General features: G+C 48.8%; 1 protein-coding gene across 1 annotated transcript in view; it reads left to right on the top strand.

Annotated features, from left to right (window-relative positions):
• LOC135902634 (solute carrier family 22 member 6-B-like) overlaps positions 1-13,902 on the top strand; it is a 67,282-nt gene that overhangs the window by 26,491 nt on the left and 26,889 nt on the right. The window contains exon 4 of the mRNA XM_065432827.2: positions 2,949-3,100. Within this exon, the coding sequence (XP_065288899.1) occupies positions 2,949-3,100 (152 nt within the window). The remainder of the gene's footprint in view (positions 1-2,948; positions 3,101-13,902) is intronic.

Raw genomic sequence — 13,902 nt, forward strand, 5'->3', positions numbered from 1 at the left:
TGTGCGCCTTGTCAGGATTGGGGGCTCAATCCCATCGCTCGAGATCCATTGCCAAGATTGGAGTCCGGCATGAATTCGAAGGTAGCTGGCCCATGCCGTCGTCCAACTTATCCACGCTGAGGACGTTGATAAGGAAAGAACTGCTTCTCATCGAGAACGAGGAATATGGGTTTATTTACAGTATTTAAATCAGTCTAACATGACTGCTCAAGAGAAGTGTATCAGTCTAACATGACTGCTCAAGAGAAGTGTATCAGTCTAACATGACTGCTCAAAAGAAGTGTGTCCAGCATTCGCACCACAGCAGTTTTTATACACTCGGTCCTCCTGCGATACAAGGTGACGCGAACGTTCGTTTACTCATTATCAACTTGCCGCCGCCCCGCAGAACAGTTTACGCACACAAAGCACACACATTCCTATGTCCGGCGCCGACGTCCGAGGGGCGCCGTTCCTGGAAGCTCGGAGCCAATGGTGGGTAGCTCGTTGTCTTGCGTCCCGGTCGGGGCGTGTGGGAAGCAACAAAAAAAAAACGGCTTTCCCGCGGCAGCTTGCTCACGCGTAGCAGATCAGGTACGCGCTGGAGAGCTCCGGCACCATAGTTCGCCCACCGAACTCGTTTCGTCACAACGGCGATGGGGCTGGAGGAATGGCGGTGGTTTTCAGCACAAAGCCCGCTTCATCGAACGCATCCTAGGTGCAGCGACGGAGAGTGGGGGATGCGTGTCTTGTTCCCCGTTCGTAACTGGGTGGCAATCTGGCAGTGCAGCTCGCCATTCTTAACAGCCTTAAGCCTTTCTACCAGCGCTAACGGACGCTGGGACTTTGTTTCTTTGTTATTATTGCGATAGCAATTACGTAGCAATTTCTGCCGGCGGCGTCACCGTGACGTTCCGCATAAAGTCCAAAAGCGATAAAATCGTCGCCGCGCGCCGTATGCGGTATGTGCGAGTGAAAGCTTGCGAGGGTGAGCCGGCAATCGCGTTTCAATCTCACACATGCAGGAGAGGACAGCGGGGAGGAAGCGCGCCGTCTTCTAACCCACTCAAGGCTACAGGGTGAGGGGGAGGGAGGGGGGCGCGCTCTACTCCGGGCGGACCGGGCTGCCGCGCGCCAGCCCGGGCCACTGTATCTTGAAAGCCATCAGCGACGGGCACAGAGTCCGCCGTGCGATGTGTTTTCGCGGCTTAGTTCGCGTTGGTGCGAGACGTAGCACGAAGGTCCAATTTCACTGCTACTGCCGCGCTTCCGTACTCCAGCGTTTTGACAGCGAGTTTCCGCAGTCATCGAATGAGACGTGTTCATCTTTGTGCGCGCTGACACCACTCATTTTAATTAAGTTGGAAAGCGAGGGTTTACAAGTTTATACGGCGGATAAAACTACGACCCTCACTTAGCATGGCTGTCTATGAATTTGCTATTCAAACCGATGTTTCGCCTTTCGGGCGACACTGCAACTTTTTAATCTCGTGTTTGTAGCATCGGGATGATGCTTTTCGAAGTGGCATTGACACGTGTACTTCAACCTGTCAGCGGGTGAAATTCGGTCCCCGGAAACAAGATGATGTTATTGCTCAGCGCCAGACGCACATGTATAATTCGGAACTCACTCAGTTCATGTGTGTGACGAGAATAGTGTACTTTCTTGAAGGTACACGAGCACCAGTGATTATGCTAGAAACTTCGACGGGTCATGTATAAAAGGCGACGCGTCTCACCCGCAAGTCACATTTTCGACGATCGCCGACTGCGCTCGCCGATATCGCTGTACTTTGAATGTCGCTTACTTTAGGGGTACAAGTTCACTCACTAAAGATTTAGTTTTTGTGAGTTTTCGCTACTGTGTTCAGCGTCACTACTACGTGACACACTGCACTGCACTGTGCCTGCTACGATTGGGTGTAGCTTTCACACTCTTACTCCTTCCTCATTGAAATAGCTGACTCTAGTGTATGTGATCACTCTAACAGTGAGGAGACCATCGAGCAGCTACTCTGCCACTGCGCCCACTTTGACGTCCAACGTCAGCCTCCTCGAAGCGCGCTCAACCAGCTGGATGGTCAACCCTTTACAGACATTTTTGGTGCTTTACCTCACCAATCAGCAACCCAAAAAGCTGCCCGTGCTCTCATCACATTTATAACATCAACGAACCAGAAAAGTTGCTTGTAGGCACCATACGCCTACTACGGTGCGAGTGAACTATCTCTCTTCGCCATCTCCTTCCTTATTCTGATCCCTCATCCTTTTCTCCTCCTACAGGATAGCAAACCCGACGTCTGTCTTGTTAACCTCCCTGCCTTTTTTCCTCTGTGTGATGCCGTTCCTTCTCGCTTAGTGAGACAGTACATATCAATCTTGAACCAGCTCAAACACATATTCATAAAATGCAAATAAGTCAGATTGCGTGCACGCGCTGTTCACAGGACGTTCAAGTAGGCACATTGTATGTTGCAGTAAGCGCATATATAACATAGCAAGTAATTAGACTTGGCGCTCTTTGGTCGAGGTGCCCTTGCGCCATTAAAACCCATCAATCAATGTAGCATGTAATCACAGCAAGTTAAAGTGCACCGTACGTCACAAAAGCACAGTAGCGAATGCGTTTTCATAAACGCATATGAAACAATAAAATTGAAGCACAGCCATTGTTGGTCTTCGTGAAGTTGGAGTAAGCACCCAAAAGTCCTGGAAAAACAAGAATTGTTGAAAATTACCTTGGAGCAATGTGTGTGTTGCTTATTCCCTTTTGTCCTGAATGGTGCGATTTGAAACTTTTTATGATGGCTCTTGGGGACACGGTCGCAGCCCCCCTCACGTGGCAGCGGGAGCCTCCTGCATATCATATGCGGTAATCAATTTCGGCTTACGTTAAGATGAACGGCATGTTCTTAGGTTACGCTGTTACTACTCCGTGCTCCTAACATACCACGCCCCCTTTTTTGCAGATTTGGCCGGCGGCCTGTTTTGCTGTATGGTCTGCTGAGCTACGTGATACTGGAGTACGCCATGGCTGCGGCCACCTCTTTCACCTTCTTCTGCCTGCTGCGTTTTTTGAATGCCATCTCTGTAGCCGCAGCGAACAACAGCCTGACACTCTGTAAGTACACACGTGTGTGGACAGTATCCTGCACTTTGGTGGCAATTCTCAACGTTCGCCGTGCAGTTCTCAAGTAACGCTTCTACTTACTACCTATGTGTATAACAAAGGTCTCTGTAAACGGAGACATCCAACTACCGGGATGCGTATGGCGCCTTTGCGTTCAGTGTGGATGCATGCAAATAGATACGAACTAAGCGCCTTGGTTTCTTGATCACAACCCAATTATGTGTAATATAAAATATCCGATAGACGGGAACTAGCAACCTAAAAACGTATAATCACAAGTTAATCCCAATCTGAAATTGTCCACAGCCTTTGATGCATTTCATCTTGCAACACTTTTAACTCTCTTGAGCAGTAGCACCGCAACCTTCTGAGAGAATCAAGTTTAGCGACCTTATCAGAGAAGTCTGAAAATTCTTTTTTCCGCAGTAGGATAAAAATTCGCCCTTTACAGATGCCCCGGCGTAAGCATGCCGCGGAAGCACCAACAGAGTGGCGTAATTTATTAAAACGTTGGAGGAACCAACGGTAAGACAACCTGTAGAAACGATAGCAGTACGATCAAACTTGGTTCGGTTAAGGTGAGCTGCCATGCGTCATCAATTTTCGCTCGGGTCTGGTACAGCCTTGTGTAAAAAAAAAAAACTCCGATTTTGAATAGCCGCACTGAGACCGCCTTGAAGCTTGGTAGGTGTTCTCAGAAAATGTTAAATATGGTAGGAACTGAGTTAACTTTGTCTTCTCTGCAGCGCATGGATAGTATCGATTGAGCGCAGAAGATAGTACTATGACCTGCCGTTTTCAATTGCAGAAAACGAGGAAAATATATGATGGGGCTGTGGTAATCTCTTGTGGCGTGTGTGCCAATTTCCACACGCTCATTTATTGACCGGGCCTGAATCTGGGATATGAATTTGAATCAAGTCCTGACAGAATTTTCAATTGCACTTACACAGAGGTCCATGCGCCACACTCCTTATATTAACGGTAAAACATGCTTCAATGACTTCTTCGTCAGTGCTGTTGAATAGAAAACAAAACACCGATTCGGTTCAAGTTCAACGTGCTTCGTTTTCTTTCGGTTCGCTTCTGGTTCGGTGATGGAAAATATAACTGATTACGGCAACTAACCTACCTGTTGGCGAACCAATTTCGCGCAGTGCACTTCGTCCTCAGCCGCACAGGTTCTTTGCAGGCGACACATTGCACACAGGCAAATGAGCTGCCCGTATGTGTAATTTTTAAAGCGACGCCTTCTCTGTGTTTAGAAAGTTTCTTTCAACAAGAGACGATACGAACGCTGAGTCATAATCACAGCACATTTCCAGGACAACATATAAAGAACGAAACACGGCACGTTTTCAAAGTAGTGTCAGAGTCCTCACTCACCAACATATAATCACATAGACCCGCAGAAAGGCACAACTACACAAACTAAATTTCACATGTATAAAATGTTTCATATATACAGTGTACACAATGGTTATGTACAATGATGTGACAGAACACTATACACAACTTTGATGTGATGTGCATGAGATGTGTATATACAAAAATTATCACGTATACGAGAGCACACACACACAAAAATCCCGCGCACCTCCATTCTATGTGCATTAAATGAATACTTTTGATGGCCCGGCTACAAGAACTAGGCTGATTGAAAGTTAAGCCATACGCGTTCATCAGCCACCGACAGGAAACGGCATGACCACTGTTGAAGGAACTGTTCTCCGCCAAGCAAGAACAACTGCTCTTACAGAAACGACAGTAGCACAGAGTAGAGCCTCTCCAGAAGTGGAAACAGAGCGCGGCGACGATGTTCCGCGGCAACTGCCTCGCACCGGTTGCGCCATAGACAAAAGGCCCCCGAAGCAATTAAATGTCGCGTGAAGTGGCCACGTGAGCAGCGACCAGATGCAATAAAGTGGTTAACTCCAAGGCCACGGAAACCAGTATGCACGGCCCTCCAAAATATCCTGGCGACGATGCATTGCAGCAGCACATGTTTATTGGATTCTTGAAGGGGGAAACTGCGACACAGCGAAGATGGGACAACGCCCCACCGCTTTAGCTTGTAGCAGTTGGAAGCAATTGCCCGCTTATACGCCACATGAAGTCGCGTAGGTGGCCAGGCAGAAATGACGCCGTTATCGCATCCCACGACTCATCATGGGAACGTGCGAGGGGCGCTGGGGGAACTAGAAGCAGTAAGGCTGACATAGTATCTACTACACGGTTTTATAGAACGTCTATATCAGGACATACCTGTTCTATGTGGCTATAAAATGCAGCGGCCGTACAGTAAAATGTAGGTGCCTTTAAAACTTGTGGTCCGCGATTTAAGTGCACGCCCGGTAACATGTAACGAATTTTTCTGCTAAGGAAATAGCGGGCGAGTTCACGCGCAGGAAACCGATCACGCTGTAACAGGCGGAGCAGAAATCTCAGAGCAAGCAGCCGGCAGCGGACAGACACTGATGGGAATGCGAAGCCATGCACCGCGACAGCGTGGTTGCCCAAGCGCCGCGCGACAGACCAGTTCTGTACTGCCCGACCAGAAGGAACAAAGGGACTGCAAGGACCTAGTAAGCCGTAATGGTGGCTGTACAACGTGACAAACGTACCACACTCGGCTGCAAAATACCGACTGCTAATTACCTTCTTTCTAATAGGGGTGAATCATCCCCTTAAACATCCTGAATATTGCGTCTTGCATCTTCAAGAATTGAGAGCCACACAGTTCGATATGCCTTCATAGGTGTAATCAAGGCCTAAAATACGCAGAGAATTGCTCTTTTGAAGACGGTAAAGGTGGCTTAGGCGTGTCTGGTGAACCAATGAACAAATAACATTTTGAAAAATTTAGCGCAGCACCTGAAATATTTCCCTACTCAGTGAAAATTTGAAGGCTGCTTGATAAGCCATCTGCATTCTCGAGATATAATGTGATGTCATCGGCGAAGGCTGTTACCTTCACAACACCGCTACCAGGCAGTGGGAAACGGCATACGTAAGGGTCTCTCACTACTGAGCGCAGAAATGGCTCAAGGCTGAGCACAAAGAGTACTGGGATAGAGGGCACCCTTGACGAACACCACGAGTAACGGGCAATGGTGCACTTTCACGACCATCAAAGAACAATGTACTTCGGACATTTGAATAGGCATTCCTAATAAGTTCAACAAAATTTGACGAAAAGCCGAACGAGGTCACTACATTAAATATGTAGCTATGTTCAAGGCGATCGAATGCCTTTTTTTGATCTAGGGAAACTAAGACCACGCGCTGACCTGGTCAGCGTGTATGTCATTATGTCACGCGTACCGAAAAAAAGACTGCATCTCTCTGCCAGGGACTGAGCATGCCTGATGGTGTCCTATTAAGGAAGGCATCAGGCTTCCCAAGCGCCGGGTGACAACAGCTGTGAAGGTTTTGCAGTCAACGTTGAGGAGGGTGATTGGCCTCCATTACTTTGGACGAACTGATATGAATGATGAATCGTGCTTAGGTATCAGCACAATACGACCACCGCGAAAACTAGACGGGAATTCAAAGTTCTTAAAGCAGCGGCTGACAACATTGCGAAAGTAGCACCATTATTTTCCCGGAACGTTAGATAAATCTCAACGGTAACCCGACCGGCCCTGGGGCCGAGCCACGCTTCATGGAAGATAATGCTGCCTTCACTTCATCGGCTGATGGTCGTGCACAAAGACAGTCGGCTACCTCAGGTGGAACCTGAGGCCGCCCACTAAGCGTTGTACGAAATCCTCGAGAGCTAGGATCTATTTGCATAGTCGTACGCGCCATATTTTCAAAATGCGTTACAAAGAGCAAATAATCACGCGTGGGAGGCGACGTAACAGGAACTGTTCTTGGGGCCGCAGAACCGAATGCATTCGGATGTCTAAAAACCGAGTTTCTTGTAAAGCTCAGAACTTCAGGGTGTGCACACGGATTACGTCTGCATCGCCAAGCAGCAGCTGACAAAGACGACGCTGCGATGAGGCAATGGAAACGCCTCCGTAGCTCACGCTGCCAGGGCCGGTATTTTGTAGCGATGCCTTTTCCGATTCTATTCTTTTTCACGCTTTTCGCGCTTGGCCAGTGGCCAGAGCGACAGTCTGCCCGCATTATCAACGGGATCGGACGGCCCTGTGTGGTGGATAAGAATAGCATAGAATAAGGCATAAGGCATCGCTACAAAATAGCGGCCCAGACCGCATCAACGGAGTCAGTTGACTGACCCGCAGGGCAATACGGAGCTTCGTGGCAGTACGCGCCAGTTCTTCTAACATACGTTGTCTGCGTGCACGTCCTTCAACTGAACAATGTAGACGCCACTGCACCCTGAGCGCGTCACATGACTCTGGGTCAGATCTAGAAATAGGCACGCAAGACTCTTGACAAACAAGAGCATGAGGATGCGTCATGTACAACGCGGATGTCTGGACGCCAAGATTTTACTGATGAGGAAGCAGGGAATCGAATTTCAAGCATAACTGGTCTGTGATCGGAAATATAAAAAGGGGATGAATGTATAGTTATCACATCAGATCGGGTGACATACAGAGCTAAATTGCTTGGAACATAGGCACGGTCTAACCTGCATGACGCGCCGCGTCGCCACGTACAGGCAAATAAAGAACCGTGAGAAAGTCCATATGTATCCAGCAACGAAAAGTACTGGACGAGGCGACGCTACTCCCGTGCGTTCCAGTCAAAGCGACCCCAGCCCGGGCCTTGCACGTCTGCTCGCGTATCTAAGACGCAATTAAAATCCCCAACAAGCCCCACGGGACAACCGTCCAGGAAATACGTGTCCAGGTCAGGAAAAAAACATTTGACATAATGGTGTGCGCGGTTTCATATATGCACAACATCCGTAACCTAATGAAGATAGTACCCAATTAAATGCCAATATCCGCCCTGTACCATCATAAGACATGATTATCTAGCAAGAGAGCTCCGTTGAAAATCATACTATAAGAACAGTTTACACCCTTTGGTGTGCCCCTTCTGCCACACAATAATCGTCATCTGCCTTGATGCGTTTCCTTTCTTTAACGCTGAGAGCCCAGAACTTTCCAGTAACGAACGGCCCGCATGTTACCAGCATAGAACAGTTTACACCCTTTGCAGTGCCCCTTCTGATAACGCTCGTGCCGTTCGTTACTGGAAAGCTCCGGGCTCGCAGCGTTAAAGAAAGGAAACGCATCAAGGCAGATAACGATTATCGTTGTGTGGCAGAAGGGGCACGCCAAAGGGTGTAAACTGTTCTTAGAGTGTACCAACTCGACTAGAGCATGATGTCACGAAGGAGAAAGAAGTCTAGGTTAAAAGTGCGTTTAAATGTAAGAACATGTACAATGATGAAAAAAATTTGTTTCTTGCAAACACAGTCCGTCACAATTTTTTTTGCGCGGGCCACGCTGATAATTTTGGGCTTGTTTTACAGGACTTCGGAACGCTTGTGCGGTTGATGAAATAGTGTTCAGGTTGACATCCATACTTAATTAAAAGTATTACCAAAACTGACCTGGTCGTGTTGTTCAAGTCGGCGCCCCGGGAAGAATTCCAGAGGTTATGCACTACACTAGTCATTTCTTCGACCCTCTCGAAGAAGGCCGAGGTTTTCGGGCCGCTGTAACTCGGCGCGGCGATCTGGGTCGTCGTCCGAGCCAGACGCTGACGCATGGGCACGCTTTACGTGTCGTGGGGCCACCATTTCTATGTCGAGTCCATCCAGGCTTGGTAAGAGTCCAACGCTGCTATCATCTCCGAGTCTGAAGCTGTTTTCTGATGAGACAGATGAAACACAGTAGAGACAGTTGAGACAGATGAAGCCACAGTAGCTTTCGTAGGTGTGTCGACTGTAATAATCGCAGGTGTTTATCAGGTCAGGTGTTTTATCTGTGTTTAAAACCTCGGTGCGATCAGGACTGATGGTAGCAGCTTAGGTGGAGGCGCTATCGGCCGCAGCATGCGTGTCCTTCGCTGCTTGGAAGGCCAGCGAACATGGCGTGTTGGGATCCACCACGTCACGGTCTTTTTTTTTCAGTAGAGGAGGCCGGCGAATATGGCGCGTTGCGATTGCCCGAGCTGCATGCCTCTTCCTTTCTCATTTGTCGACGCTGGTTGATACGGCGTCAGGGCAATTTCTTTGGTTACGGCGCCACGCGCAGTCGCAACCGCAGCTGGCGACGGTGGTAAGGGGGGAAAGGCTCCAGCAGCAGCGTCCGAGTATGAACGCCGCACACGTCACGCCACCGTAGGGTGACCATCCCCGCAAAGCCGACAAGGACGGTCAGATCCGTCGCTTTCGTGGCCATGAATACCACAATGACCACAGAACGCTGCGCTGCACTGTGTACGGTAGTGATCGCTAGAGCCGCACCGACGACACACGCGTTGCAAGCCGCGGTAGTCAAACGTCACACGATGACCAGAGACCCGCAGGCAATTGGGGACCGGGGTTGTCGTACTCATATGCGTACGAACGAAGCGGGTGCCCGTGAGCACACCATGTCATCCGCTCATGAGACCAGCGTTGACACAACCTTGCCGTACGGTGATAGTGCCTGGACGAGGACTTCGTTCGCAACGAAGGACGGCAAAAAGAGGCAGGTTACGTTGGTGACCTGCGGGCCGACGGGCACGACAGGACAACCCTCGCCACCGATGACAAGGCAGCCAGCATCGACGATTAGAGCAGTAGAAGCCATGCTCTTGACGGTGACTTGGAAGTTGAGGCCTCTCATGTGCTGAACGCAGTAGACCTCAGAGAGGCCAACTATTGAGGCCGTCGTGTCGACGACGGCCTCAATAAAAGATAAAAAGATAAATCAGGACACAACCTTTATCTATGATGCCGGCTAATATGCATATAATGCACACACCAATGTTCACAATGCACACACCAAGCAGTAATAAAAAAACTAGTGGCTATTCCGTACATTCATTCGGTATTGCATAGGCTTAAAAAAGTTGCAAGTAGATATGATAATGTTTTCACTGCTCCCAATAAGCTAGGTAAGAAATGCGCTGCCTTGCAGAGGAAAAAGGAGCAGGTAAAAGGCAAAAAAAGAACAGATATTTGTCCAGTGAAGCACAATAAGAACAAGTTTTACTGACTGTCGTATGGGTGTGGTTTATAAAGTTCCCTTTAGCTGTGGCCAGTTAGTTCTACGTAGGGTGTAGGGTGTATCAATCAGAGGCTAATGGAACATAAAAGGTCGTTAACCGGCGGATCGCCTTCTAATCTTTCCCTACCTTGCCAAGATTGTAACTGCACGCCAGAGTTAGATGAATGCGCGATATTGTACAGGCACAAGAATGAAGACACGCGTCTAATGGTAGAGGCATGGCATATCTATAATGGTGGAAGTGCGTGCGTGAGTAAGCCTTCGATTTCTTTGCATAAGGAAGAGATTACGTGCCTTAACAGTTATCTCTCACGTAGACCGGCACATGTGCCCGATTGACACGTGGTGATACCATTCCAGAGCTTACGCAGATGAGCTTTGCGTCTCTTTTTTTCGCCCAGTGCTCCCTTCAGTTGATAGTCGGCGTTCGTGTTGTCCGCTTCTCTTCTCTTGTGTCCTGTCTGCACGCCGCACCTTTTCTTGAACATTTTGCTATTTAAATGTATCTGATTCATATAGTCGCGACAAGTCGTTTTTTTCTCATTTCGTGTAAAACAGTCGCATTTATTTGTTTCCATTGTTCAGAAGGGCAACTTGCATGCTTCTACCTGACCAACATGGCTGCACCATGGAATTCCAGATGACCTTCAAATTTGAGGTCACCTTACAGCATTTTTTAAATTCAGTTTTTGTGCAAATCAATATTTAGGCCGCAGGTGAGGAGGCAGTAGCGGGGTTAATTAAGGGTTTCATGCTTTTAAGGCTTGATGACTCGTTTTGAAGGTCCCGCCTAGGCCCTGGGCCGTAGGGCCACCTACGGGATTTCAGGGATTTCACTCTGTGCATTTGCAGTACTACTATATAGAAGACTTGGCGCCTGCGAATACTGTGAGCTACTGTGTAAACTACGTGGCGTTGTTGCTGCGACGTGGCTTTCGGCATTCATGTAATTGTTGATACTTTTGACATTGTTTTCCATCAATTACATTCTTAGCGCATCGCCTATTCTGGGTAGGTGCCATGATTGCCTCTGATCATCGTCATGTACGCCTTTGTGCCGCCCACGCTCGTTTTCGGGAACATGACAACGAATAATTGCGCGTCAACGCACCGCCACCTTGTCCAGAAAAATTTGTGATGCACATAATGTAAGCATGGACGGTTACAGTAATCGGTCTCGCCTCCAACTTGCATGCATAGGTAACACTATATGTGGAACGCAAAGCACTCCATTAATTGCCGAGCACCTTTGTTACGCCATAGCTCAGTGGTTAGCGCGTTAGACTCCTAAATACACATTGCTTCATTGGCAAGGGCTCAAATCCCAGTGGAGGTGGTTGCGCTTTGCTTCACGCTGTGGCAGTAGCGAAGCTGGGGATGACGAGGTGGCCTGAAGACGAAAAAAATATAATCGTTTATCTTGAATGACAAAGGTCATCGTCAGTGCAACTGACTAGACGGATGGGACAGACGGACAAGGCAAACCCAGTGTCGTATTTCTTTGTGCATGCAACTGCCATCACCCTTCTTTCCTCGGAAAGCATCTTACATCGCGTATGATACGCAAAGTGTATGAGCAAGAGCCCGGGCTCGCACCCGCAATGGCCCCCTTTCGCCTCGAGGAGACATGGGTGTACAGCAAGCAAAGAAAGTCGAGGCGCACCTGGTAGGCTACAAAGACTACAACGCGCGGCAGTGCCACGCTGCCTCTTGAAGCGCCTTCGATATCCTGCACTGAAGACCAGCACACCGACCGAAATCCCCGCGCGAATTCAAGAAATTATGCACGTCTCACTGGTTCCCAGGAACATGCACCGATCTTCTACGTTGGTTGGCGACAAGCCCGAGCACGCAGACGGTTGCGAGAAAGTGAGAACCACTGCAATGTCTCGTAGGTAGATGCGGCCAGCACCGAAAGAAGCACTGCATTCGTCAGCCTAGTCCATAATCAGGGGTCCGAAACAAAATGCGTTGTCAGTCTCCGGAGCGAGCTTTTGTAGAGGCAGATGAACTAGCGATTGGGCTAGCCATCGCGGCGAGACCGCACTGGGAGTGAGTCATTTCTGGCGGACTCTCAGACGGCATGCCGAAATTTTTGCAGGGCCGCACGTCGCATTGAGTGGAGCGCACCAGCTCCCACCATACATACAACTGGTGTGACAATCAGCCGGCAATTACGCGACAATCAGCCGGCACCCGCCTACGCACGAACACATGTACACCGGAGTACGCGAGAGGGACGTTCCACCCCGAGGCGATATCATTAACCTACACGCACATACAACAACACTGTCGCCTTTCTCGAAGAACAGTCTCACAATGCTCTCACGCGAGATAAAGCCGTAGTATGGTGGAAACTCCAAACACACATCCATAATTGAGTCACGCCATACGGGCCTTGCGGTGTATCCTTATAGTTGACCACACTGCGATCAATGCGCAACACTTTACCATATGGCATGTGCTTGTACGAGTGTGAGCTCGTCATACGTATCTGTGCGCACACCTGCCATCAGCCTTCCTTCAGATGATGATGATGATGATGGCCTGATGTTATGGCTCATACCCACACTGGGGGATTGGCCAAGAATTGTGCGCGGCAAAGCATCATACATCTTCTTCGTCCTCATAACATCGCACTATCCGTCTCAACTACACATCCTGCTGATTTGGGGGTTAAAATTCAGATATTTGTCCAGTGAAGCACAATAAGAACAAGTTTTATTGACTGTCGTATGGGTGTGGACAGTGTCGTTTGTTTTGTCAACAGTGTCAACAAAAATCAGTTGCGATTTCCCGCTATGTTTATCTGACTCACACCTTGTATGGTATGAAAATAGACAATTGTACCTATCGCATTTATTTGTATATTGCTTAATGAACCACTCACCAGACCGATGCACACCGAGACGTCGACTGAACGGTGTCACGAGGACGAAGGCGATGTTCGATGCTCCTTCAGCGAAGAATGATGAGTCGTATGCAGAGAAGTACGATGCACATTTAAATACATTTAACGCTTTTATGCCGCTTGCGCCGCCGTGCGTCATACCCAGTTTGCCCAAGAATGCGTAGCACATATATAAGAAATTGAGAAATATCAAGAAAGCTCGTTCATTATCATGCGCCATTCGATGAAGGTGTGCTTTAGAGATGCCTGAGCCAACATCGTGTGCGCGGGTTTTATTATTTGTTTACGCAGAACAAGTGCGCTCACTGGCACCATTTTGTTCGTCAAAATTACGGACTGTACCGGACCGGCTGGGTCATCCGACAATTTTTTTACTGTCGTTCCCTCTCCACAAGTGGCACATACCCCACGAGAGGGATCGGGCAAGAATTTAGTACATACACGCGATCGCTTGTGTGCGCTCCAGGCAAAGAAAGCTTCGCGTTGAAACGCAGAAGAGCGGGTTCACGACCGCTTGACTAATTGGCGCGAAGAAGCCAAACCAGTTTGCACACGTAAATGCTGGCGGTGGAGTATATCAAACGCACAGCGAACGCAGACTCCCACCGTTGGGGCTTTTTCAAATTTCAAGGTCGATAACTTTGGGCAAAGCGCGTTCATGCACTGTGTGAGCTGATGGACAGTCCGGCGCCTGCGTCCAACTGTCCGAGGCGCCCTCAACTGAAACCAAGCCGCAA

Source organism: Dermacentor albipictus, chromosome 1 (assembly GCF_038994185.2).
Source record: "Dermacentor albipictus isolate Rhodes 1998 colony chromosome 1, USDA_Dalb.pri_finalv2, whole genome shotgun sequence".
Classification (NCBI taxonomy): Eukaryota; Metazoa; Arthropoda; class Arachnida; order Ixodida; family Ixodidae; genus Dermacentor; species Dermacentor albipictus.